General features: G+C 36.2%; 7 protein-coding genes across 7 annotated transcripts; 3 read left to right on the forward strand and 4 right to left on the reverse strand.

Annotated features, from left to right (window-relative positions):
* Positions 1-1129: 1129 nt before the first annotated feature.
* On the reverse strand, positions 1130-2407 carry LOC110230460. Its single transcript, XM_021033550.1, has 2 exons — positions 1883-2407; positions 1130-1783 (listed from the first exon to the last, which is right to left on the reverse strand). The coding sequence occupies exons 1-2, from the start codon at positions 2372-2374 to the stop codon at positions 1541-1543; spliced, it is 735 nt and encodes a 244-aa protein (XP_020889209.1). The 5' UTR covers positions 2375-2407; the 3' UTR covers positions 1130-1540.
* A 1194-nt stretch (positions 2408-3601) lies between these two features.
* LOC9319147 (F-box protein At3g17710) lies at positions 3602-4757 on the forward strand. The gene has a single exon (XM_002883035.2). The coding sequence runs from the start codon at positions 3650-3652 to the stop codon at positions 4430-4432; it is 783 nt and encodes a 260-aa protein (XP_002883081.1). The 5' UTR covers positions 3602-3649; the 3' UTR covers positions 4433-4757.
* A 78-nt stretch (positions 4758-4835) lies between these two features.
* Positions 4836-8525, forward strand: LOC9319148 (probable cyclic nucleotide-gated ion channel 20, chloroplastic). Its single transcript, XM_021033449.1, is given in 12 exon segments — positions 4836-5472; positions 5568-5759; positions 5841-5939; positions 6023-6160; positions 6261-6518; positions 6646-6711; positions 6714-6884; positions 7004-7149; positions 7258-7335; positions 7459-7588; positions 7751-7997; positions 8083-8525. Coding segments are annotated over 12 exon segments (2283 nt in total). The 5' UTR covers positions 4836-4983; the 3' UTR covers positions 8352-8525.
* Positions 8526-8637: 112 nt separating this feature from the next.
* LOC9319149 (putative F-box protein At3g20705) lies at positions 8638-10079 on the reverse strand. The gene has a single exon (XM_002885178.2). The coding sequence runs from the start codon at positions 10029-10031 to the stop codon at positions 8928-8930; it is 1104 nt and encodes a 367-aa protein (XP_002885224.2). The 5' UTR covers positions 10032-10079; the 3' UTR covers positions 8638-8927.
* A 4099-nt stretch (positions 10080-14178) lies between these two features.
* LOC9321291 (NAC domain-containing protein 86) lies at positions 14179-15971 on the forward strand. The gene is made up of 3 exons (XM_002883037.2): positions 14179-14435; positions 14569-14846; positions 15300-15971. The coding sequence occupies exons 1-3, from the start codon at positions 14279-14281 to the stop codon at positions 15603-15605; spliced, it is 741 nt and encodes a 246-aa protein (XP_002883083.1). The 5' UTR covers positions 14179-14278; the 3' UTR covers positions 15606-15971.
* A 1672-nt stretch (positions 15972-17643) lies between these two features.
* On the reverse strand, positions 17644-20308 carry LOC110230457 (putative F-box protein At3g18340). The gene is made up of 3 exons (XM_021033503.1): positions 20149-20308; positions 18067-19941; positions 17644-17885 (listed from the first exon to the last, which is right to left on the reverse strand). Exons 1-2 carry the CDS (start codon positions 20268-20270, stop codon positions 18879-18881), a joined length of 1185 nt encoding a protein of 394 aa, XP_020889162.1. The 5' UTR covers positions 20271-20308; the 3' UTR covers positions 17644-17885; positions 18067-18878.
* Positions 20309-20456: 148 nt separating this feature from the next.
* LOC9321292 (protein NRDE2 homolog) lies at positions 20457-25709 on the reverse strand. The gene is made up of 9 exons (XM_021033427.1): positions 25145-25709; positions 24284-25052; positions 23455-24067; positions 22678-23207; positions 22482-22592; positions 21720-22077; positions 21312-21537; positions 20903-21124; positions 20457-20818 (listed from the first exon to the last, which is right to left on the reverse strand). Exons 1-9 carry the CDS (start codon positions 25630-25632, stop codon positions 20674-20676), a joined length of 3462 nt encoding a protein of 1153 aa, XP_020889086.1. The 5' UTR covers positions 25633-25709; the 3' UTR covers positions 20457-20673.
* Positions 25710-26434: the final 725 nt, after the last annotated feature.

Genomic DNA, 26434 nt, shown 5'->3' on the forward strand with positions numbered 1-26434 from the left:
TTAGTTGTTTGTGTCTTTAGTGTTGTGTCTTGCTTTAATGTAATGCTATTATGGCTTTGTGATCCTTGTGAGTTGTGCTTTTGGTAATGGAAATACAAATTTGTCTTCTGTTGATCAATAAGAGTTATGTCAGAAAGACCAACAACCATTCATACAACTAAACAAAAAGAACAATACAAGAACAATACAAGTCGTAGAAAAACCAAACAACAACAAGTTAGGTTCAAACAGACCAAAATACTCCGATAGAAAGGTTTTGTTCAGAAACAAAATAACTTCAGAAAATCTTTATCAAGTGGAACACTGAAACCATGATGCAAATCTACCAAATCCTTGTCCTTCTGGTTGTGCTTCTGGTTGAATTTGTGAATCTGCTCCATGCGTTTGATGAGCTTGTGCACCGTGTGATCGATGCCATGATGTAGCTTGTGATCCTTGTGATCCAAAATGAGGTTGTGATCCTTGTTGAGAGCCAAGATGAGCTTGTGATCCTTGCCCTTGTCCTTGTGAGCCAAGATGAGGTTGTGATCCTTGTGATCCAAAATGAGGTTGTGATCCTTGTTGAGAGCCAAGATGAGCTTGTGATCCTTGCCCTTGTCCTTGTGAGCCAAGATGAGGTTGTGATCCTTGTGAGCCTTGCACTTGCTCTTGTGATCCAGGATGAGTTTGACTAGAAAATGTTGCAAGCACTTATGGCGCCTACCAAAAATTAGAATAAATTCAGTGAGTTGTCACATGAAACAGTGAGTTGTAAAACAGAAAACACATGAATTCAGTGAGTTATAAAACATAAAAAGCTTAAAACCATACCGGCCTTTTTCTTGGTCTTCCTCTTGGTCTAGGTAGTGGATTCAAGACTGTTGCATTTTTGCATCCTTGCCTGTTATGCCCTTCTTGCAGGCAGTTAGAGCATGTCATGATTCTCTTTGCCCGTGACATCTTGTTCTTATTAGAAGAAGAAGCAGTCTCATTTCTTCCCTTTCTCCTAGCATGATTATTAGGCCTTCCTCTGTTGCCTCTTCTCCATGGTGGTGGCAAGACATGCAACCTATTTGTTCTAGGCCACAATGGCATCCCTTGGACAGGCCTAATACCATCCCTATATGTTTCTCGCCACATTACTTTTGTATAATACTCGCTGACATAGTCTTCAACTTTCTCTCTTTTTCCTATTATCACAGATGCCGCATGAATACAAGGGATCCCCACCATCTGCCACTTCCTGCAACCACAAGTTTTCTTCTCCATATCTACAAAGTAACTAACACCATTCACTTCTATTTGATGCAAATTGTTTCTGGCCATATATCTCTCACAATTTCCAACCCCAGCTATCATTTTCTCAATCTCAAGATGGGCTCTCTTTGTGAACCTTGTCTTCAATCTGTCAGCAATGATATACCTCTTTGCAGTTCTCACCATGCATTGCCTCCGGATGTCTTCTAGCAAATCCAACAAAGGCTTTCTCCTAGCCTGTCTAATAGTCCTATTAAAAGACTCACTGAGATTATTGAGGCTGTCATTGCAGCATGTCCCTATTCTAAAGAAGGCTCTTGACCATGTCATTAGTAAGCTGAAGACTTGCATGAGCTTGAGGATTGTACTTCCTAAGCTCTTCCATTTGATTGTTGAACTCTTCTGTGGTGTAACTGCGGGCAATCTTCCAAAAGAGTCGTGTTAGTTCTATATCATGGTTGTCCCTCTTCCAATTGTCCATTATATGCTTTGAACATTGTCGATGCTCAGCTTCTGGGAGTATGGTATGGATAGCTTTGACTAGACCCTGCAGAAATGACATAAGAAAACACAAGAAAATAAGCTGAAAACCATTCATAGAAGACTTTAAACCATAAGCAAACTCTAATAAACCAAGAAAACTAACCGACTGTTTATCTGAGATGATAGCTAGATGTTGCATTTCACAGAGTCCCAAGCTAGCAGAGAGGTGTCTCATAAACCAGTCCCAATTATCATCGTTTTCTATCTCTACAACTGCCCAAGCAATAGGAACAATCCTGTTATCGCCATCCCTTCCAACAGCAGCAAGAAGATGACCCTTTATATCCCATTTCAGAAAGGCTCCATCGATCCCTATCACAGGTCTACAAGTTTGCTTCCAAGAATCCTTTTGAGATTTAAAACATATATATAACCGATAAAACCTCTGCTTGCTTCCAATAACAGGCCCTGGAACTGTCTCTATCTCAAACTCTGTCCCTGGATTCTGCTTTAAAACCTCAGCTTGATAATCCCATATTCTTGAAAAGTGATCATCATGACTAGCATGTCTTGCTCTCAGCACTTTGGTCTTCGCCTTAGCACACTGATCTGGAGTTACTTCCAAGTTGTATTCCCTCCTAATTTCAGCAACCATCTCGTTCTTTGTAAGTTTTGGATTCACTCTCAGCCTTTCCTAAAACAATAATGCAATTGAAGACCGCTTCAACATCTTAGAATATCCTGACCTAACATAGATATGCTCACTGTCATATGCTCTTATTTGCATCTTATGTTTTGTTTTCTCATATGAACAATAGACTCTCCAGCCACAAGGAACACCATCATCACCAACATAGCAACACTTAGCAGCAACTACCAAAGCTTCAGACCTATAGAGTTTAATGTCATACCTTGTCTTTAAGGAGTATCTCAAAAGAGCAAGCTTAAAGTCATCAGGAGTGTTGAAAGTTTTCGCAAGAGCTAGCAACACCTCTGGATCCTCTTCTTCACTTTGATTTCCCTCTTCCTCGGCTCTGTCTTCATCTTCGTCGTCCGATGACAAAGGATCTGGAATCTTGTCATCCTCCCAGATATCATCCCCACTGTCAGAATCTGTATCACCTTGGTCTCCTCTTAAAGCTTCGGGAAAATCTTCTTCCATGTTAACATTCTCTTCCACAGCTAAACCACCATTATCATCGTTATCTCCACCATCAACTGCATCATCAACAACATCATTATCTCCACCACCAACTGCATCATCAACAGCATCACAGTCTTCATCACCATACACGGCGCAGTCATCTTCGATGTCAGGCTCATGCACCATTTCAGGTTCTTCATCCTCCTCTTCTTCATTTCTGACTCTTTTTCGTTTCCGACACCGTCCTGAAGCTCGACCTTTAGCTCCGGTAGAAGATTGAGCTCCGCCAGCTAACTCTGAAGCTTCTTCCGTCGGAGGACATGGAACTCCATCTCCGACGACAACCCCTTCTTCTCTATCTAATTCGCCTTGCATTTCAGCTTCAATTACAGACCCAATCCTCGATACGATTCACAATTGCTAGTTCATCGGAGAATCTCTTTCGAAAAATTAGGGATTTGATTTTCTCAGAATTGGGGATTTCGATTTTTTGAAGTTTCGATTAAAACCAAAACGACTTCGTTTTGGGAAGTAACGGAGGTTTTAACGGGGCTTAACGGGTGTTAACAGGTGTTAGCGGATCTGTTAACGGCTTGGTGTTTTGGCGTGGTCAACGATTTTGTAATGTGCTAAATGGAAGTCAACGTATTTGTCATGTTTAAATTAGCCATTTATGAAATTGGTGTGTCAAATGGCTACAATTTGAAAGTTGGGCTATTAAATGACAGAAACTTGCAAAAACAGTTTGACCAAAAAACTAAAAGAATTTGTAAAACAGAACACCTAATGGCGTCGGGGAAGCTTCCGTGGGATTTGGAGGAAGAGATACTGTCTCGGCTTCCACCTCGATCTCTTGTTCGGTTCAGATCCGTATGTAAACACTGGAACGATCTTTTCTACGATAAGAGCTTTGTCAAAAAGCACTTGAGTCGTACCCGTACCCAATTCATCTTCCTGACCGAATCGAAGAAGATGTACTCGATAGACATCGATATGGGCGGAACGATAGAGGTGCGTGAGCTATCCTATGACTTTCATTGTCAGCCTATGAAGACGAAATTTACAACTATCATGGCTTGCGATGGGTTATTGTTTCGTGAAATTTGGAAACAAGGTGTTGCGGTTTGGAATTCGTGGTTGAGACAGGTTGGATGGATCGAGTACGAGGATAAAGGTTTCCATATTTTTGGTGTAGGATACGATAGTTGTAGACCCGAAAAGGGTTACAAGATCTTGGGGTATATTAATTGTATCCGTAGAGTCAGCGACTCTCTCCAGGAAGGTTATTACAAAGTTGCGATCTACGAGTGTGCATCTCAGGCGTTGAAGTTTATTGATACCCCTTTCAACCACTGGCCCACCAAGGATCCTTTGTCCCTGAACGGGAATCTTTATTGGCTTGCTCATAATCGCGAGACTCTTGAGTATTTCATCCAAACCTTTGATTTCTCGATGGAGATATTCAAACCCTTTTGTCTCCTGCCGTGTCAGATGGACTATTGTAGCAATGAAGTGGGAAATAACGAGAGAAAGTGTAAAAATGATTTAGACATGTTGAAAATGTTGTAGCAGAAAAGCTCATCAGGAGAAGTTCTCGATCTGAACCAAGGTATGAGAAGTGCGAGGAAGAGAATGAATGGCTTTGATTAAATGGCATAAAGATAGAAATGAAAAAAAGATGGTATCAAAGTGGTTTCAATTCATCAATTGTTTGTCTATTTCACCTTGCTTCCCTTTTCTGGACATTCATGTTTGTCCACCTGCTTCTGTATTTCATCCGTGGTTTATCTTTATGGAAATTTCAGTGAAAAAAAAGAAAGAAAAACAGAGGAGGACCCTTTTACGGACAATGAAATTAAAAGTCAAGTCTTCTTCTTGACTTTTTCAGACATAATAATAACAATGCATTTGCTTGGTAGGCTAACCCTGACTTGCTTGAAGGGGTACGAAAAGACCTTAAGTTGGTCGTCGTCTCCTTCATTTATTTATTCTTCCCAATTTACCAAATTTCTCAACACTCTGCTTCAACTTCCCCGTAACTCTCCGCCTCAGATTTTCTCCTTATGCCCTAGATTTGGTTGTTTTTAGGGTCTTTTTGATACTTTCATTTTGGTCTGAAAATGGCTTCACTCAACGAAAACGAGGAGACTCCTCTGCTTCCAATTTCAGACTCATCGTCTCGTACTAGTGATTTCACTTCCAGGACTCGTACCGTTTCCCTCTCAAACCTTTCTTCCTCCGTTGACGGATTTGAAAATTCAACTGTGGTTTTTGGCTACACAGGTCCTCTTCGAACTCGGAGACATCCTCCGTTACTTCAACTGAGTGGTCCTCTTTACTCTACTTGCAAACCTGAACCTCTCTTTCTTCCTCTTCCTTCTTCTGATTCCGTTGGTGTCTCTTCTCAGCCTGAGAGGGATCCTTCTTTTTCTGCTCTTGAACACAAAAACTCCTCAGACGATGAGTCCCTTTTGAAATACGCAAATCTCTTGGGATCTGGACAATTAGGGATGTGTAATGATCCTTACTGTACTACTTGCCCTTCTGATTACTTCCGTAAAACAGCTCAAACCCCTACTCCCAGAGTTTCTGCCATTTTTTATTCCCCGGTATGTTTAAGTTCTTACTTACTCATTCATTCACAAAATAGCTTCAGGCTCAAGTAAATGTTGTTGAAACAGAGTCTTTTGTTTTCTTTATTCAGTTCCATAATGCTCTGTATGATGATGCTAAAGATTGGGCGAGGAGATTTGCTTCCTCTGTTAATAGATACTTACCTGGAATCATGAATCCTCATGCCAAAGAGGTTCAAACCTGGACTAAATTCTTCGCCCTTTCATGCTTGTTAGCTATTTTTATAGATCCTCTCTTCTTCTTCCTCATAAAAGTTCAAGAGGTATGTTTTTCCTTCAGAGATATCTCTCTCTACCTTTTCCTTTGAACCACCTTTTTGACCATCTTTCTTTTCTTACTGTAGCAAAACAAATGCATTATGATTGATTGGCCGATGGCTAAAGCTTTGGTAGCTGTTAAAAGTGTAACAGATATTATAATCTCTGTGAACATTCTGCTTCAGGTGTGTTTCCTTTGCTCCCTTTTATGATTTTATCAAAACAAAATATGTTTGCTTTAATGCTTCTTCTTGCATATTTGTTCCAGTTCCGAATGGCCTATGTAGCTCGTGAGTCTACGGTAGTTGGTGCTGGCCAGTTAGTTAGTCATCCCAAAAAAATTGCCCTTCATTACTTTAGAGGAAAGTTTTTCCTTGACTTGTTCATAGTGATGCCACTTCCACAGGTATTGTAATGTTAGACCTATGAGTGGTTTTAAGTAATGGTAATCGAAGATGTTCATTTATACCGCAGATTTCTCCTTGCATGTTTTCTTTTGTTTACAGATACTGATATTATGGATAATACCAGAACACTTGGGGGCCTCTGGGATATCCGGGGCAAACTACACGAAAAACCTTTTACGCGCTGTAGTTCTTTTCCAATACACTTCAAAGTTATATAGACTTCTACCATTTCTTGCTGGACAAACACAGACCGGGTTCATATTTGAGTCAGCTTGGGCTAATTTTGTCATTAATCTTCTCACTTTCATGCTTGCTGGACATGTTGTTGGCTCTTGCTGGTATCTTTTTGGTCTGCAGGTATGACAAACTCTCAAAAATTAGGTCATTCACTTTTATCTAGTGTCTTTTCATATTGCTGGCTGGCTTTTCTTAAAATACTTATCTTCTCATTGTTTGTTTCCTTTTTTTCTGTTTTATCTTTCAGAGAGTTAATCAATGCCTTCAATATGCTTGCGGTAATTTTGAGCGTGAATGTCGAAATCTTATAAGTTGTGGACTTGTGGTAATGGAAATTGCAATGTATCTGTAAGAGCTGCCTGGAAAGACAATGCTTGTTTCCAAGAAGATGGTTTTCCTTATGGAATATATTTAAAAGCAGTCAATCTTACCAATCATTCTAGTCTCTTCACAAGATACAGCTACTCTCTCTTCTGGGGTTTCCAGGTAATTGGTTTTATTCAGTTTTTTAGCAGCAATTTAAGAACAAGTACTCAACTACTTTGCATTGAGTGGCATATTTGGAACTCTTCATTAATGTCATTTTCTTTTTATAATTCTCAAAGCAAATAAGCACTCTTGCTGGAAACCAAGTCCCAAGCTACTTTCTAGGGGAGGTCTTCTTTACTATGGGTATCACTGGCCTGGGGCTTTTGCTTTTTGCCCTTCTTATTGGTAATATGCAAAATTTCCTTCAAGCTCTTGGTAAAAGGTATACAATTGCATCATAGCATCACTGTATAAAAGTAGATATTGCAAGACATAATGGATGGTTTCTGAATTACCAAGTACTCTGGTGATTGTGCTTTGTCCATATTAGGAATTTGGAAATGACGCTGAGACGGCGTGATGTGGAGCAATGGATGAGCCATAGACGGTTGCCAAATGGTATAAGAAAGTATGTGGACTATCCCTATCAAACTTTGCTTCACAGTTGAATATTTTTGTTTGAAGAATTACATTGGTCTCAATTTCAGTGTGTCACTATAAAACTAACTGATTAATGGTTGAACATTTTCAGGAGGGTGCGAGAGGCTGAACGGTTCAACTGGGCTGCTACCAGAGGCGTTAACGAAGAATTACTCTTTGAGAATATGCCTGATGATCTTCAAAGAGATATAAGACGACACCTCTTTAAATTTCTCAAGAAGGTAAATTTATATCAGAGTGCAGTTCTGTGTATAGAGACTGCTGCTGAAACCAAAGTAATAGTTATGATATCACAGATTAACCATTGTTGAGACTATATACTTAAAAGCAAGAATATCATAGATTAACCATGGTAGATTATTGAAATGATGTTGGGTTCGTAGGTGAGAATATTTTCGTTGATGGATGAATCAATCTTAGATGCCATCAGTGAGAGGCTGAAACAGAGGACATACATAGGGAATAGCACAGTGTTGCACAGCGGAGGTCTAGTTGAGAAAATGGTATTCATTGTGAGAGGTGAGATGGAGAGCATTGGAGAAGACGGTTCTGTTCTTACATTATCGGAAGGCGACGTTTGTGGCGAAGAACTTCTCACTTGGTGCCTCAAACGCTTTTCTGTAAACCCTGGTACATCCCCTTTGACTCTATGTGTTTATAAATATCAAAGTTTTGGGTTAGAAACTCGAAACTGAATATGTTTTGAAACTTGCAGATGGGACGAGAATAAAGATGCCACCAAAGGGATTGGTTAGCAACAGAAATGTTAGGTGTGTGACAAATGTGGAAGCGTTTTCGCTGAGTATAGCAGATCTTGAAGACGTAGCGAGCTTGTTCTCGAGATTCCTAAGGAGCCATAGAGTCCAAGGAGCCATAAGGTATGAGTCTCCTTATTGGAGGCTACGGCAGATTCAAGTGGCTTGGAGATACCGAAGGAGACGGCTTCAGAGAGTATACAGTGCTCAGTCTAGTTACATCCGTTAGGTTATATGCTTCATTCTCGATGGATTGATGATGATATGTAAGTTTGGTGGTTGTCACATAGGTTGTGTGTTTGTATCATAAGATAGCTCAATGCTTCACTTGAATTCAAAAAAAATTCAGTGCAAAATATGAATTAGTGTAATTGCTTTAATAAGATAATTTCTCTCATCCGTAGTCACCTTTCAAAATTGAGATTCCTCGTTTACAGTTTTTTTTTTTTTTAACATCTGTTGTTAAATAATTTTTATATATTTAAACTCTTCAACATATATATCACGATCTAATTTTTACACGAGTCTATATATGAAGCTTGTAAGATGAGGAATGAGCAGAAATACTGTTATTATAATTTCAAATTTGGATGGCTCACAAATCATATTTAGTTATTTACTACGGAGTTCATAAGTTTACATGATGCAATGAAGGAGCTAAATATACAAAATAAATAAGACTAATATTCATACTACGTACTTATTCAATAGACACGAACAAAGAAAAACACAAGAGATGTAAGAGGATGATTAGTTTCTTTAACTGTGACTAAACACCCGATATTTATTTGTTGCCTCCAAATTACTAGATTTGAACCAAACTTGGAACATAATTGTACATAAGCGGGTAACTATATCGATAATCAATTTTCCCAATTACTATTTCTCTGTATATATCTTCTCCAATAATGAATATCTTTATATCCTCGATCCACTTCCTTGACTCTGCGTCTGTATCATGGTCTGTATGCCACACCAGAGCGACTTTATAATCTTCATCGATGGAAAAAGTCGTCTTAAACGAAAACATATTATCAGTACCTGCTGGAAGTTTTAACCCCATGTCCACTTCTACAAACTGGTTCCACGATACAGCATTGGGTTCAATTTTATCTCTGACCCATATCTCCATCTCTAATGCCCAGCGCTGCATTAGCACCGCAAGTTTATTTTCTCTAGTAACAGATAGAGCCACAATATCCGAACCATTCATAAACTGAAATGGAACGTCCATGGCTTCAAATATCTCTTTTGAAAAATCAAAACTTACTAAACAAGTATTGTGCTCTGTTCCTTTTTTATATTCTGAAGCAAACCAATAAGCATTACCTTCCAGGGAAACTGCATGCGTTATTATGCACCAGTCACATGTGACATCAAGAACCCTCCATGAATTTGAGTTAAACTCATAGATTTCTATGCCATGTGCATCTTGGATCCTTAACATTTTGTAGTTATAGCATGATTTCTTGTATTCGTATCCGAAAGCAAATCTATCAGATTTGTCGTATACTCTTCTCGGTTCCACCCACTTGGTTTCCCCTGTGCAAGGATTCCAAACCATGGGTATGTTGTCCTTCGTGATGCAGAACAATAAACCATTGCAATGAACCATTTTATTTATATCGACTTGACTTAGGCTAAGTTCACCTATGTCCTTTATGCATGGATCAAAGTTATTGTTGTGAATTCCACGGAGGTTAACGCTGACTGAATGGGCCCTAGAGTCTTTCAACATGACAACCAAATCTTGTCTTGCTGCTTTTTCAAAGTGTTTTCTGGCGAATCCCTCATCTTTGAATAAAGAGTTCCACAGTTTGCAAGTTGATCGTAATCGTTTCAATGTTGTAGCCGGAAGTCTAGAAAGTATCTCCTCTACCAAATCTTTTGGAAGATCAGACATCATCATGAGTTCTATTTGTATTATCTACTTTGGAATATACTCTTTGAAAGTAGATGTTGGTAAGTTCTCCGTTACAAATTGTGTTTTTAACCTTCACATGTTTTCAATCTTATATAGACCAGAAAAAGACTCAAAAGTTACATTTTTAGTTATGAATCATGAAAAAATAATACATATTTTATGTTATTAAAAAACTATAAGATAAAATGACATCCATCTAACATTATAATTTATAAGATTTTCATTTATCTCAAAATAAATTTATATTTTCACTTGGACTGTTAGAAGTTTAGATTTTATTCTTTATATTAATAAATCAATCTTGAATTGGATCTTTTAATTTAATATTTATACTTAAATGGATTTCCCACTTTTTCTAATTTGAAAGACATAACAGTATAGTACTTCTTTACTTTCTAGTAATTAACTTTCATTCTTATTTCTTTTTTGTTTTGTCATCTGATAGAACCAATAATGAAGTTCAAATCCCCATCCAAAAACTAAAAGCTAAGGGGGTGTTATTCAATGGTGGAGTTAAAGTCAATTCTTTAAGGTTCAGATTTGTTTTTTGATATTGGTTTTAAGAATCTGTTTGTGTGGATTTCAAAATCTCTGCAGTATATCTTGGATTTTGATTCTAATAATTTACTCATGAAACTCCAAAGAGGTTTCATTTGAAATGACTTAATATACAAAGATTTTTCAAGTCTTTTAGTTTTGAATAACACTGGATTTTACAAACCTTAAAGAATTGACTTTAACTCCACCATTGAATAACACCAAACTTTTAAAATCTAATGAAGTATAAGATCTAATAACACCAGATTTTAACGTTAGATTTATAATCATTAGTTGAATAACACTGGATTAATGTTGGATTTCAATTCTTATTAAAATCCATCATTGAATAACACCACCTAAAAAGATTACTCACATCAATATTCTTCCTTTTAAGATTAACATATATTATTATTTGGATGGTATATAATATTTTAGTTTATCATATAAAACACAAGTAGAATAAAAATTTCCACGTAACACAGTGTTTACAATAATTTTATTTTATAACAAAAGCTAAAAGAAACAAATCTTCAACTATAACTTAAATTTCTATTAAAAACATGGGATAAAGCAATGTACATTTGGTACACATCACGTTTTCACGTTTTAAAACATGGTATTCAATAATGAATGTGGAGGAATTGAATTTATATATACATTTTAAAGTATATTTTAGAAAGAATCTTTTATTTTCTAAAGTATTTACAAAAAATTTCATTACTTATATTTATGTATCCAAACAACTTTACTATTAATTCTTTAGTATCCATATAACTAAATACAATTAAAAGATTTGAACATTAATTAATAAATTAGAAATATTCATATAATTTTGTATAATTCTTAATAATATAGATATTTAGAAGATTTTGTTAAGATTTAAAATTATGATTCACTTATTATGTTTGTTTGATTTTATTTTTAATTGTTTTGAATCATCATATACAGTAAACCTCTACAAATTAATAATGTTGGGACCAACATATTTTATTAATTTATAGTGTTATTAATTTATCTATAAATTAATATGTATTAATTTATAGTGTAAATTAATATTTATTAATTCATAGAAATTTTTTTTTAATTGTTAAAAAAATTTAAAAAAAATATGAGGAAAACGATGTGATCTAAATAAAATTAATGTTTTAAATGTTATAAATTTTATAGTTATAGACTTAAACATTTGATATTTCGAAAAGAAAACAATGTTTTTTTTACAATGAATAACAAAGATTATAAAATTTACATATATAAACGATATACATAAATTAAAATTTATAAATAACAATATCTATATTTGTATTTGAAAAACATATACCACTATTAAAACAAAAATGATGCATATTCAAAATTAGAAAACATAGATTAAATTTGGCTATTTTATGAAAAACTCTAATATATATATATATATATATATATATATATACACACACAAATTTACATGATTATTAATTTATGATATTATCGGGACTATATTTTTATATAGGGATTTCAAAAAAATTATTATCTTATTATGTTATCGAATTTAGTAAACTTTTACATTGCCCCGACTTGGGACCGATAAAATTTATTAATTTATCGTGTTTATGAATATATCGAGTATTAATTTATAGAGGTTCTACTGTAATACTATTAAATTAATAAAAATCTAAAAAAATGTATGCATACATTTTGATTCGAATTTTTAAAAACAAACATATATAACTCAATTAATAAAAATATGTATTTAACGTCCCATACTCAATTAATAAAAATATGTATTTAGTTTGAATTAGACCTAGACAAATAAACCGAACAGAATGTACCGAACCGAACCGAACTCGAAGCAAAAAAGAACCGAACCGAACATAAAATTTGAAAATAATCGAATGGATACTAAATTTTATAACCGAAATAATCGTAACCGAATCGGTACCGAACCGAAATACCCGAAATACAATTACATTTTCAATATTTTGTAGACCAAATAATCAAAAACACTTCAAAATAGATTAAAAAAAAAAAAGTAAAAATACCCAAAAATAACCGAAATATATCCAAAAATATCCGAAAATACTCAAAAATAAACGAAAATATCCTAAGCAAAATAACCGAATGGATACTAAATTTTAAAACCGAAAGAACTGCAACCGAACCGAAACTGAACCGAAATTTCAAAATATACGAATGGATACTAAATTTTTGAACCGAAAGAACCGAAACCGAATGGACCCAACCGATAACCGAACGGATAACAGAAAACCCAGGCCTAGCTTGAATTATTCAAAACCACACTGCTAGAGTACTATTTGGGCTCTCATAATTTCGGCCTATATTGTTATGATCGTGTAAATTAATCAAAGCTTTTTGTAATGTTTTTGCCTTTTTTTTTGTTACTTTTACTGAAACAAGTAACCATAAAGAAACAGAAGCAACCCATGTGGTGTTAGTGTAATGACAATTTGTCTCCAAATGATATAGTGACAGTTGGTAATCTCAAATAACCGTGAATTTGATAAAATTGTGAATATCTAAAAGTGAATATTATTTTGGTTCCCTCTTCTTTCACAAAAATATTCACCACCATCTAATTTTTTATAAACATTTATCAATTCATTTCCGTTAATAAAAAAAAAAAAAAAAAAAAAGCATAAATAGAGGAGAGAGAACCCTTAGGAACAAAGAAATCAACAATGTAATTAAAAGTCACTATGACAGAATAAGAAACCCTGACTTTGGTCTTGGTCATTCGTCTCCAACCTTTATTTCTTTTTCCAATTTACCAAAACTCTCAAACTCTCTGCTTCATTCAACTATTTACATCGGTATCAGATTTTTTTTTTTTTTTTTGCTTGGGTCTTTCTTCTTGAAACCTCAATTTTGGTCAAGAAATGGCTTCCACACTAGGAAAAGTATATGATATTCCCATGCTTCCAGCAGTTTCAGACTTATCATCTCGTACCAGAGCTTTCACCTCCAGACCTCGTAACCCCCGAAGTCTTGATCCATAAGAGGCCTAAAACTATCTAGGCCTCTAAAACTATTTGGGCCTAAATTCTTTCGGCCTACTACTTACAACTACAACCGCAAAAAGCAGCCCAAATCCCCACTTCGATCGTTTTTGCCATTATTTATTCCATGATATGTTTCATTTTCTACTTCAGTCACAAACTAGCTTGAGACTAAGTTAATGTTGCTGATACAGAATCTTTCTTTTACTCTCTAGTTCCATATTGCTCTGCATGATGGTTCTAACAGGTTGGACTAGGCGATTTCCTTCATCTGATCACATGTACATGTAAAGGCATATATATGGCTATATAAGTGTATATATTATGCTAATAACGAGATCAAACTTGAACCTTTTTTCACAACGAAGGAATTGTAAGGAGCTTGCGAGTAACGTTTGTCAAGAATCTCCAAAAAAGATAAAGCGAAAGATAAAAACAACAAAAAGAAGAACGTCGAGAAAAAGAAAGAAAGAGAGAGATCTATATAATAATATAAGTAAAGAAAATATAATAATTAATTAATCAATTTAGTGACCAATGACCATATAAGTTAATATATATATATATATATATATATATATTTTTGCGGTCAAAAAAGAAGTATATATATATATATATATACATGTATAAGTTTGAGTAAGAGAAGACAAATGAGGTGAACTCACAAGTACCCAATATTGTTAATTGTCTCTGAGAGTTATAATGGCTCCAGTAGGATTACCTCCAGGCTTTAGATTTCATCCGACTGACGAAGAACTCGTAAACTATTATCTGAAAAGAAAGATCAACGGTCAAGAAATCGAGCTTGATATAATCCCCGAGGTTGATCTCTACAAATGCGAGCCATGGGACCTCGCAGGTACGTATGTTTTACCTTTTTATCACATTTTCAGTAACTATATAATTCCATGTTCTTGGCGAATAGCCTTATCGTCGCACTATATTGATATGAACTGATTTTTAGTTGTTGTGATCGATAAATAAAACTGTAGAGAAGTCGTTTCTACCAAGTAGAGATCCGGAGTGGTATTTTTTTGGGCCACGTGACCGGAAGTATCCGAACGGGTTTAGGACGAACCGAGCAACGAGAGGTGGATACTGGAAATCAACTGGCAAAGATCGGAGAGTGACAAGTCAAAGCAGAGCGATTGGTATGAAAAAGACTTTGGTTTATTATAAAGGAAGAGCTCCTCAAGGGATCCGTACGGATTGGGTTATGCATGAGTATCGTCTCGATGATAAGGATTGTGACGATCCCTCTTCGCTTCAGGTAAATGATCGTTTTTTCATCACTCGATTATATTTACCAAATGATAGTAATTAGTAAAGTAGTTACTACATATATGATCAAAATGTAACTTATACAAACAAAAAGATAACTTCGTAGAGATGCATGGCTGTTAAACAAAAAAAAAAGTAACTAACATGATAATTCTCCATTTCTTTTAGTATAACTATATACATTAATAGAAAGATATGTGTAAATTTTAATTCAAATTAAGGCTTATTTAGAAGCCTGTTAAAATGATATATATTCGTTTCTTGCTGTAAGCTGACAAAAGCTTAGGGTTTCGCTTTGTCTTTACTGCGACGAAGACAAAAGCCGTATCTAATTATTCATTATATATAAGACAAATACTCATATTCATTATACTTGAATAAGTACAAAAATGTTTATTCAAGTATACTTTCTAACATTGAAAATATAAATTGTTTGCGGCAGGACTCGTATGCATTGTGTCGGGTATTCAAGAAGAACGGAATATGTTCAGAGTTGGAATCAGAACGGCAATTACAAACGGGACAATGTAGCTTCACGACGGCGTCAATGGAGGAGATCAATTCGAATAATAACAATAACTACAATAATGAATACGAGACAATGTCGCCGGAAGTGGGAGTTTCTTCCGCCTGCGTTGAAGAAGTAGTAGATGATAAAGACGATTCGTGGATGCAGTTTATAACAGATGACGCATGGGACACGTCATCAAATGGTGCAGCTATGGGACATGGTCAAGGTGTTTATTGACTAATGAACAAAGAGTATTGAAGCAAAAAGACAAGAGTATAGAATTATTGGGATAATAACGTAAACATTTAGGTACACTTTTGTTGTACTTATATATAATCGTTGAAATAAAACCTACGGGTTGTTGGGGTAAAACTTAACTGATTTTATTTTTTCTAATTGTGGGAATGTGTGGGAAAATTAATCACGTGATTTGATTGGGCATTGTATTTATTTTTGTTTTTTATATATATATTTTTTTTTGGTTGGATTGATGATTTTATTATCCATTGATTTGACGGCTCTATGGATATATGGTACCTTTGTTCTTTTTCCTCACATGGGTGTAAGCAGATCAAGTTAATGGATGTGAAAAATTTGGGTTTATACTTTTATTTGTTCTCTTCTTTTTCCATTGTAGTCTATACAATAACGTACGTGAAAACCAAGTTACACTCAACTTTTTATGTCAAATATTTGTTGTCAGTGAAATTTTGCAACTGACCATAACGACAATCAATAGGGAAACAGACATCCGATGTTTCTAAATTCTAACTATAATGTATGGTAATAGAAAATTTTAAAGTATGATCATATTTTACCAAAAAAAAAAAAAAAAAAAACTATGATCATATTCGCCAAGAATAAAAAAAGGGAAGTAGTGAATATTAACATCAAAACAAAACTTTAATCATATATTTTTGGATGGCTTCTCTATATTCTATCAAATAATAGGACTAAACAAGTAAAAGCAGAAAGTGAAGGGTTTGATGAAGTGTAAATCTAAGATTCTGATCTCACTCTCTTCCAAAAAGAAGATCCCTTGCCTTGCGATCAAGGAGATTGGTCTTTCTTTTTTCTCACGCATCTGTATTACTTACGATCATCTCGCTTTCCTCTACCACACTTTGTAAATTCCAATGACCAGAAAAGAACATAACTACGTATAGCTCTCATATCCCTTTAACAAAACTATCTATATGCTCAGCTTCAGCTTTGAAAATCCGCCATAGTTCTTTTTACTGCCACTCAACATATGTTTGGCGTTTACAGCTGTAGAAACTTGTCCAAATATATCTCCTAATATGAAATTTACAAAATGGGTTTTACTTTGGAACCGTAGAAGTGAAAAGTGACTTGTTCTTGTAGATAATTTATGATAAATGTGTTGTAGGGAGTCTTGACTGATTCTTGAATCTCTGCAATGTTGTAGGTCTCTTGAATAAGAATGATGTCTAAACCAGAAGCTCAAGAACGTTTGTCTCACTATAATGGTCTGCCTTTTGTTCTCTTTATGTTGTGTGTGCATGTGTCTAAACCCAAGTCACCTTAATCCAATTTTTCCAAAATAGCGTTTTTTTAAGTTGTAGGCTTTATCATATTTGGATTGGTTAAAAGATGCATATATAGATATTTAAACTATATACTATCAACCCAACATTAAGAATTAACAAAAATTCAATAAGGCTCATGTACTATTATCGTTTATTTCTAAATCAATCCCCATGTAAACAGAGCGTATGAGAAAGTTAAACAAAATCAACTTTCAAAGAAGGGAAAAGCTCCATATACTCTGCTCCAACAACAACGAGAGCAGAAATTGCTTCTGAATCAAAAGTGAGGACACAACTATTGAATTCAGATTTGTAATAAAACACGGAAAAAAATCCAAAAGCTAAACTTGATGTGATATGAATTATTAAGGAACTGAGATCAAATTTGGAAGATAGACAGTGAGAAAACCGAACAATCCATGAATCAATCTGAATCTTCTTGAACATACATACCTCCCCTTACCATATAGATGCAAGCAGCTCCAGTTTCGCCTTCGCCACAACACATGATTAGGGTCTTGTCAAAGATGAAATAACTAATACCACAATACTTATTAACGAGCTTAGGCAAGTTGGTTGTTGGCAATGTCATCAATCTTTTTCAAATATATATATATATATATTAAATTACGTTTTTAGAGTGTAATTTATCTTAAGTTGTATCATATTTGGATTGATAAAAGATGCATGTAGATTAAGCAATACTAGCAACCCAACCTTAAAAAGGTTTACAAAATCAAGAAGGTTCATCATTTATTTCCAAGTCAGGTTCACCAGCTCCATAACATTTTTCTGACTCACCTTTTTTTGTAGTGATTTGAATTCAGAAGGAACCGAGATCAAATTTGGAAGATAGACACAGTGAGAAAAATGATCAAAGCCAGAACCTATTTGAATCTTCTTGCACATGTCTCCCCTCGCGATAAAGATGCAAGCCACTCCGGTTTGATCGGCGCCACAAACATATCTACAGAGGCTGAACTTTATTTACTAATTTCTCTAAGAATGTCAAAAAAAGCTTGAGCGACTAGTCCCACTTGGAAAAAAGCTCATCCAATAGACACATTTAGACCTTTGTATGCTCCAAGAGAAAAGATGAAGAAAATGATAAAGAGATAATGATGGTAAAGGCAGAGATAGATATATACCAGTTTTTAGATTAGGCATCCATTGACCTTGATCTAGAGAAACCTCTTCTTTATCTTCTATTTCCTCATCCAGACCCTCCCAGTGAACATCGCCAGCTCCAGTGTTAGCTGAACCAGTACTATGTTTGTTTCAAACAGTCTTATATCTGGGTTGATAAAAGATAATGAGAACCCGAGAAGTGATAAGGTGACTTGCAGGTATTATGTGACAAGTGTGTTGTTGCAGCTAGTCTTTGGCTGGTTCTTGAGACTCTCTGCGATGTTGCAGGCCTATTGAAAAAAAAGGAACATTGTGTCTAAACCAGAAGCTGAAGGACGTGGGTCTCACTAGTCCTCATCTACGTTTTGTTCTCTTTATCATGTTGTGTGCGTCTAAAATCCAAGTCACCTTCAGCTAATGTGAATTTTGTCTTAGTGTACTTTTGTTTTATATCTATACAACATGATACCAGATGCATATAGATTAAGCTATACTAAGAACCCAACCAAGAACTTCATAAAAAGATGTCAAGAAGGCTCACGTACTAAACCAATCCACATAGAGAGCAGCACATTATAGAAAAGAAATGAAAACAGAATCACATTTCAAACATAATCACATTTCAAAAGACCGGAAAGGCTTTGTACTCTCTTTATTTAAACTAACCAACTGAGATTATGTATAATAAACAAGAAAAATACAAATTCTAAACTTGCACTGATTTGAATTCAGAAGGAACCCAACATATTTGGATTGATAAAAGATTGCATGTAGTAAGCTATACTAGCAACCCAACCTTAAAAAGGTTTACAAAATCAAGGAGGTTCATCATTTATTTCCAAGTATGGTTCACCAGCTCCATAACAATTTTCTGACTTACCTTTTTTTGTAGTGATTTGAATTCAGAAGGAACCGAGATCAAATTTGGAAGATAGACACAGTGAGAAAAATGATCAAAGCCAGAACCTATTTGAATCTTCTTGCACATGTCTCCCCTCGCAATAAAGATGCAAGGCACTCCAGTTTGATCGGCGCCACAACACATGATAAGGGTCTTGTCATAAATGAAGTATCTAATACCAGAAAACTGATTGAAAAGCGAAGGAAAGTTAGGTATTGACAGTGTCATCAAGTTTAACCACACCACGTCATCCTTATTACTATTGTTAATCTTCTCCTTTGTTACCCAAACCTCTGTATTCCTTGATATACGAGATTGCTTTAACAATGCAAACCTATCTCCCTTAAATACAGTGAGGACAAGTTTATGTAGTGAGCCAGAAACATGCTTCCCACAAGGAGGGAGACAAAAGCGCATCGATATTTCCGTGGAGAAATCAAAGCTTCCGAGAAAACACTCACGAGTCTCTTTATTGTAAGAAGTCCAATACAAATTTCCGTTCAAGGAAACATATTCACCTAAACCTGCCAGCATTGGCCAATCCAGGGAATCAATGAACTTAAACGAGTGAGACGCACACTCATAAATCGCAAACCTGAGGTGACCTTCCTGGCAAGCGTCAGTGACTCTACGAAGACGATCAAAATACCCCAAGATCTTGTAACCCTTCTCGGGTTTAGTAGTATCGTATCCTACACCCAATAAATGGAAATCTCTGTCCTCGTACTCGTACTCTATCAATCCAACCTGTCTCAAACATGGATTCCAAATGGTAACCCCTTGCATCCAAAAGTGACGAAACAATATTCCATCGCAAGCCGTGATACGGGTATATGTCGACTTCTTAGCCTCAAAATGTAATTCAGAGGCTAGTTCATTCACCTCTATCGTCGGATCAACGCCGCCCAGACCGATGGTGTCTATCGAATACATTTTGGATTCGGTCAGGATGATGAATTGGGGACGAGCACGAGCCAAGTTGTTGTTGACGAACCTTTTGATAGATATTGATGAGAGTTTAGGATTGGAAGAATAGTATATTGACTCTCATAAGACTAACTATTAGGATTACATAGGTTTATATAGTAAAGAGATTTCCTAAACTAGATGAATACAAATATATAAAATATCTTATATCATAACTATACAATATTTGATAATATATTGTGGATCTTCTAGATCCTTCCATATCCTTCTATACCTTTTGTCGTTGAAAAGATCGTTCCAGTGTTTACATACAGATCTGAGCCGAACAAGAGATCGAGGTGGAAGACGAGACAGTATCTCTTCCTCCAACTCCCACGGAAGCTTCCCCGATGCCATCACTTTTATGTGTTACGAAAATGAAATAACACTCTCCCTTTTTTTTTTGGACCAATTTTAAAAGATTTATTAAAAAGTGGCATATCTTTATACTAAAAAAGAAAGTCTACAAATGTTAATATTTAGAAAACAAGAATGGTATTTAGGAAAGAGATCTATCTTTCAATAATAACTGCATAATTTACATAAAGAAAAATATTCATTTCTCAAGGTTAAAAACAAAAGAGTAGCGAGTGTTCAATGATAAAGTTTATAAACCTTTAATCATTTTCTTTTGAATGGTTCTACGTAATATCTATTGAGCAAACAAGAGGTCAAGAGGACACTCATTTTCTTCTTCTACATTTGGTAAATTCTCAATAACCAGAACATGGCATAAGTATATATATACATCTCAATGATCTCATCCCTGCATAAGAAGAATCTCGTAGATATCTGTCCTAATGTTCAGTTCCTTGTCCCGCATCACTTCTTGTAAATCTGACAACTCCTTTGCCGTCAGGACTGAGCTCAGCTTCCCATACCCATCCAGCCATAGTTTTTTCGACCTGCCACGCCATTATGTTAAGAATTGGTTCTCGATAATATGAGAAATCTGGAGAAAGAACTTTAGATTAAGTATATGTTCCTACCATGGGCATGCATTTATAGCTCGGAAGTAAATCCTTCTAGCTGCTGATGGATTGTGCGCGATGTCGATCTCATATGCAATGTAGCAACGCCATAGAATAACCGAGTTGTTTTGTGTATCTTGGGCCAATGCCCTTTCAAACAATCCACGGATTCTGTGTAGGGAGCCTCCTTTACTCAACTCATAACAAAGTGCAAACAGCCAAACAACGACAGATGAATTCCTACATGATTAACATATTAAACAAGTTTAGCACCAATATATCAATATACATAACCCTTGTTCTAGGAGGAAGACCATAAACATGTAACTAGTCGTCTTTAATCATTTAAGCTAAGCATCCATATCTACATTGGGCAGTACTCGCGAGATGCAAGGTTTATTATTAACAAGTTTGAGAAAAAGCTTACTTGCGGGAGTAGTCATCAAACATCATTCTCAGTCTATGGGATGTCATACGGTGGTTACAGATGTCCACCAAAGCTCGATAAAGCATGGGATTGAGAGGATACAGTTGCAGTCCCTCTGATATGGGCTTCCAAAGTTGTGACAAAGTTAAATCGTCCTGGTGTCTCTGAAGCATTCTCACATAATAATTGAACAAGAGTTCAAGCTGACGACTTTGACTTTTTCTTCCTGGAACATTCACAATACCCCAAAATCTTAACGACGAGATATAAATCAAGATAAGCAGTGGATGCAAGATACATGCCTTTAAGAGAAATTTTATCTGTATATGGAAAACATTTCTGATGCAGTCATGCGTACTAGCATGGAAATCAGTAAGATAACTCAAGAATAGAGATCAGAGAAATAACCTGGAAGAACAGAACTGAACATGTGCTCTAGGATTTCAACAGCACCAGGAAGGTCATTTGTTAACTCCTCAAATAGAGCTGCCGAACAAACAAGCGCTGCTGATTGATCATCTGTGACACCATGAGACCAGGTTGATTGTATCTTCTTAAGCTTCTCTCTGAACCCTTGGCGTGCTCTAAGGATTTGCATACTTGAAGACTGGGAAGTATAAGGAATATAAGCTAGACCACTTCCCAGGTAGCACAGAATATGTATGGCACGAGATGATGATTCTGTATCCCTACCACTGCCGTTACTATTGGCTACTTCCGATTCAGCATACCATAAACATAGCAAAGGAGCGTTACACTGTAATTCCTGCAATCATAGGTGAAATAAACTTAGCATGGCTTTTGCAATGTCAAATAAAATCCAAAGAAATCACGGAAATTGGGCTGATGTATCTCCGTACAAGAGCACAAAGAATAAAGCAAAATAAGTAAACCTATTTCTCGCTATATCCACTAGGCCATGCTTCCCTGTACATTACCAAGAAGACACTGATCTATAACATACTCTACTATGATCCGTCCACGAGATATTATCTTGTGAAAGCTCAAGTGGCAGGGCCCCAGTTTTTGAGACCAGTAAGCGATAATTTGAATCAGCAATAAACACAAAACCAGGGTAACTGATCTAGTTCCTTTGAATTAGAAACATAGGTGGAAACATGAAATTTTGTATCATATGCTAACAACATAACCAAAAGATCTGAAACTAACCTTCGAGAGGCCACAGATAGAAGTCAGTGCCATGTCGAAAACTCGTCTTGCATGTTTCATATTTCCAGAAGCAGCTTCTCGCTGTGCATAAACTCCACAAAGTAGTAGATCCTGTTCATAGAGAAGGAATCAGTTCAAAATTCAGATAAACTGAATAAAAAAGTAGACCACATCAACAAATTGGAACGGGGAATACCTGCCGGTCACTTTTCAGGAGACGTTTGGCCAAAGCTTGGCATGGCGTAGTTGCTACCTCACATGTTTTCATATTTGTTACATATAACTCTTCTGCAACAAGCACAGCTTCTTCCAGAATGTAGTTTCGCGGAAAAACATTTAGACAAAGCAAGATGGCATTGCGGAGAAACTTCATCATCTCAGCCCGCATAGATATGTCATAGCTGCCACCTAAAAGAGATACCAAGCTGAAGCAGTTGGCACTATCTGATTTCGACAGACATTCATGAACACTTCTCAAGTTTTCTAGCATAGAATCTGACAATGTTTCAAGGCTACTTATTTTCTCACTCCACGACAAACTGTTGCTGGAAGTCCATGGGGAGATATGTGCACCGAAGAAATCAATGAACTGGTATACCAGAGATAAGCGGGCCTCGTTTGAACATAAAGAAAATAGATATCCATTTATATCTTCATATAGTACAACACTTGAGAGTTGCTCTTCATCTTCTCCCTCACCTATTCCATCAACACTGGAGACTCCACCTATTGAAAGATGATGCACAGTTAACCACATGCATGTTTACAGTCTTCTAAATAAGATTGCAAGTCAATCCCATCAAACATATCTATAGAGACTGAACTTTATTTACTAATGACAAAAAAGGCTGAGCGACTAGTCCCACTTGGACAAAAAGCTCACCCAATAGACACATTAAGACCATTGTAAGCTCCAAGAGAGAAGATGAACAATCGATAAAGAGATAATGATGGTAAAGGTAGAGATAGATACCAGCTTTCCGAGTAGGCATCCATTGACTGTGATCTCGAGAAACCTCTTCTTCAAACCATTTTACCCAAGTTGATGTATCTTTAACCTCATCACTGGCCGCAGCATTGACATCAATGCCCAATAATTTCAGCATAGCTTCAGTGTCATCTTCCGGTTTGCTATTCTCGTCTTCCATTTCCTCATCCAGACTCTCACGATCAACATCGACCTCTCCAGTGTTAGCTGAAGCAATATCTCCATTTCTACCTGAGACCTGTTCTGTCCAACCTGTCCAACCACCTACCTCATTGTCATCAGAGAATTCTTCTTTCAAAATTTTCTGCCTGTTTTCCTCCTCTTTCTCCAGCCACAATAACCATCCAAAAGCTCCTTCTTCTCCAACTCTAGCACCATTACTGCTCCAAAAGTGCTCAAACAGTCTTAATTTACTCTGTTCAGTTAGCAACAAAGATGGAGAAAAGATGCTAAATTCCACTTCAGCTTGAAGTAACGCTGTGGCGAGCTCCTGGTAACCAGCCTGCCACTCAAACCTGCAGAGGCTAACAAGCATATCGACTAGAACGAGTTCCTGCTGGATGGCAGCAGAATCCAACGGTTCAGATGTTGTATCCACCTGCATAATCCAATAAATAGAATTTAACCTTACAATGTCTAACTGCTAAATAATAAGAATATCAATAATGTCAACGATTAAAGATAGTGGGGAAACACCAGAATAAACTAAGTATGATAAATGAAACAGGTGGACTCCAAATGACTTGTGACAGTAAACAAAGACGTATTGAAGTGATTTATCGACCCTTATCAGTTAGCACCATAAAATAAGAACCTGCCTATGTCGCTTGCTGCAAGCAGAAGAAAGAGCCTGGATCGCATAAGAATACAGCTTCCTCACTTCTGATACTTTGAATCTGGAGAACTCCCCTTGAACAACACATAGAAACTCTCTCCATAACTTGTAGCTTGCGGAATTTTGCATAAGTGCCTTTTCCCACCTACTGATTAGTACATCCGCGTTGTCTCTGCGTCGGTATGCCTTGAGCAGAGCAAGCAACAGTTCTTCGCTATCTGGGTTCAGTTCAAAAGCCTTCTCAAGTATACTAATCTTTTTCTCTAAAGTCTGCAGGCGAACTCCTTTCTGAGATTGCATACTTGAAACCTTGTCTTGAAAATCAGCAAATGCCAGCCATGCCTTTTCATCATGTGGACGCTCCCTCGTCACTTTGTTGAACTCTCGCGTTTTATTCAGCACTTCATCCTCCCATGATGCTCCCATCTTTGAGTCCTTTGATAAAACATCTTCTTCGTCACTTTCTTGGACAGTCTCATCTTCCTCCAGTGGAATGAAATTATCAAAGGACGAATCCACAGCTTCAGTTGAAGCAGATAAACGAATACGCTTGAAATTCTTGTTGCGTTCCAAGGCAGCATGTTTTGCATACCAATATCGGGTATCAGACTTTGCTCTCCCCTCCAAAGAATCAATATCAATCTCTGTGTCAAGCATAGAACTACGCCGATTCCGCAAATAATACCTCAGAGAACCTGAACCAGGAACTCTCTGAGAATTGTCAAGTTTATAACGAGGAACATTCATCCTGCATTATGCAAACAGAAGCAGATTTTCAATATCCCAACACTCTTAAAACTAACCATAACTACACAAGTAAACAAATTATAAGCAAAGTACCTGTAAATAGAGCCATAAGCCAGATTATCTGGATCAGGACGAGTATCCAAATAATAATCCTTCACAGGTTTCGAATAGTATTCATCAGATGCCTTAACTGAGGATTTCCTTGAACGAGATTCATCCGAAGAATTACCACTCTTCCGCTTCTTCTTTTTCCCCCGCTTCCTCATTACCTTGTCGCCATCAGACTCCAAAGACTCTTCTTCTTCAACCAAATTGTATACTCTAGGCTGATTAGCTTCACCAATATTCCCATCGGCATCTCCTTTTTCATCTTCTTCGTCTCCAGCCTCGACCTCGGATAAGGAAGGAGCCGTCGAAGCGGCAGCGTTGATGACGGAGAGATCCGTCGTGAAGCTGGCGTTGCGAAGCCATTGAGGAGCACCAGAAAAAGCTGAGACGGAGTTCGCCGAAGTAGGGAAGACGGGGAACAAGCCGCCTGTAGTTACCGATGCTCCGTCGCCGTCCTCTGATGTATTCGACATTACATCCACCGGGAAAAAAAAACCGATTCAGTAATTTTTTGCGCCGCTTTATAATTTCTGCGTAGGGTCGTGAAAAGGCCTAATTATTGGGCCTACTGTAAAAACTTAATGGGCTCTATTAACAGTGAAATATTTTACTCTTTATTCAAAAACATTCGAATTTGAATTCGAAACTACATAACCGGTAAATTGATTAATTATTGCGCCATATTTAATTTTACTCGTTTACTAAAAGTACGGCAAAAAGTAATAATAACACGTGCAATATTGTTTTCTTTCACTCAACCCATTCATTATTCGCATTATTTAGACTCTCATGTAGAGTTCTATATCTTACTCTAAAATAAAGTAAATCTATTTTAGAGGTGGGTTTCTCTCCAATGTATATCTCTATTTTCTACTCTAAAAAAGAATATTCTTAAAAATATTCTATTTCTATTTTATATACTACTCCCTCCATTTCGTTTTAGTTGTCGTTTAAGGTTTTCTCACACAAATTAAGAAAAACATTAAATTTTCTGTTTTACCCTTTATTAATATATTTTATAAAAAAATTCATTGGCCGAAACATTAAAACAGTAGGGATAAAACTGGAATTTTCACCAAACATTTGCATCGAAATCCTAAAACGACAACTATTATGAAACAAAATTTTAACTCTAAAACGACAAGTAAAACGAAACGGAGGGAGTAATACTTTTTAATTATATAATTTACAATTTGACCCCATATATTATAGATTTGCAAAATTCCCATAAAATATGAAATTATTTAAATTAAACACTAATTATAAAAAAAAAAA

Source organism: Arabidopsis lyrata (assembly GCF_000004255.2).
Source record: "Arabidopsis lyrata subsp. lyrata unplaced genomic scaffold ARALYscaffold_3, whole genome shotgun sequence".
NCBI lineage: Eukaryota > Viridiplantae > Streptophyta > Magnoliopsida > Brassicales > Brassicaceae > Arabidopsis > Arabidopsis lyrata.

Coding starts and splice junctions, on each gene's coding strand:
- LOC110230457 (XM_021033503.1), bottom strand. CDS start 20,270: ATGGCATCGGGGAAGCTTCCGTGGGAGTTGGAGGAAGAGATACTGTCT. Junction 19,942..20,148: donor GATCTTTTCAACGACAAAAG/GTATAGAAGGAT, acceptor ATCTATCAAAAG/GTTCGTCAACAACAACTTGG.
- LOC9319149 (XM_002885178.2), bottom strand. CDS start 10,031: ATGATGATGTCTGATCTTCCAAAAGATTTGGTAGAGGAGATACTTTCT.
- LOC110230460 (XM_021033550.1), bottom strand. CDS start 2,374: ATGGTTGCTGAAATTAGGAGGGAATACAACTTGGAAGTAACTCCAGAT. Junction 1,784..1,882: donor TCATCTCAGATAAACAGTCG/GTTAGTTTTCTT, acceptor TCATTTCTGCAG/GGTCTAGTCAAAGCTATCCA.
- LOC9319147 (XM_002883035.2), top strand. CDS start 3,650: ATGGCGTCGGGGAAGCTTCCGTGGGATTTGGAGGAAGAGATACTGTCT.
- LOC9321292 (XM_021033427.1), bottom strand. CDS start 25,632: ATGTCGAATACATCAGAGGACGGCGACGGAGCATCGGTAACTACAGGC. Junction 22,593..22,677: donor TCCTGAAAAGTGACCGGCAG/GTATTCCCCGTT, acceptor CTCTATGAACAG/GATCTACTACTTTGTGGAGT. Junction 20,819..20,902: donor GCTATAAATGCATGCCCATG/GTAGGAACATAT, acceptor ATGGCGTGGCAG/GTCGAAAAAACTATGGCTGG.
- LOC9321291 (XM_002883037.2), top strand. CDS start 14,279: ATGGCTCCAGTAGGATTACCTCCAGGCTTTAGATTTCATCCGACTGAC. Junction 14,436..14,568: donor CGAGCCATGGGACCTCGCAG/GTACGTATGTTT, acceptor ATAAAACTGTAG/AGAAGTCGTTTCTACCAAGT. Junction 14,847..15,299: donor ACGATCCCTCTTCGCTTCAG/GTAAATGATCGT, acceptor TGTTTGCGGCAG/GACTCGTATGCATTGTGTCG.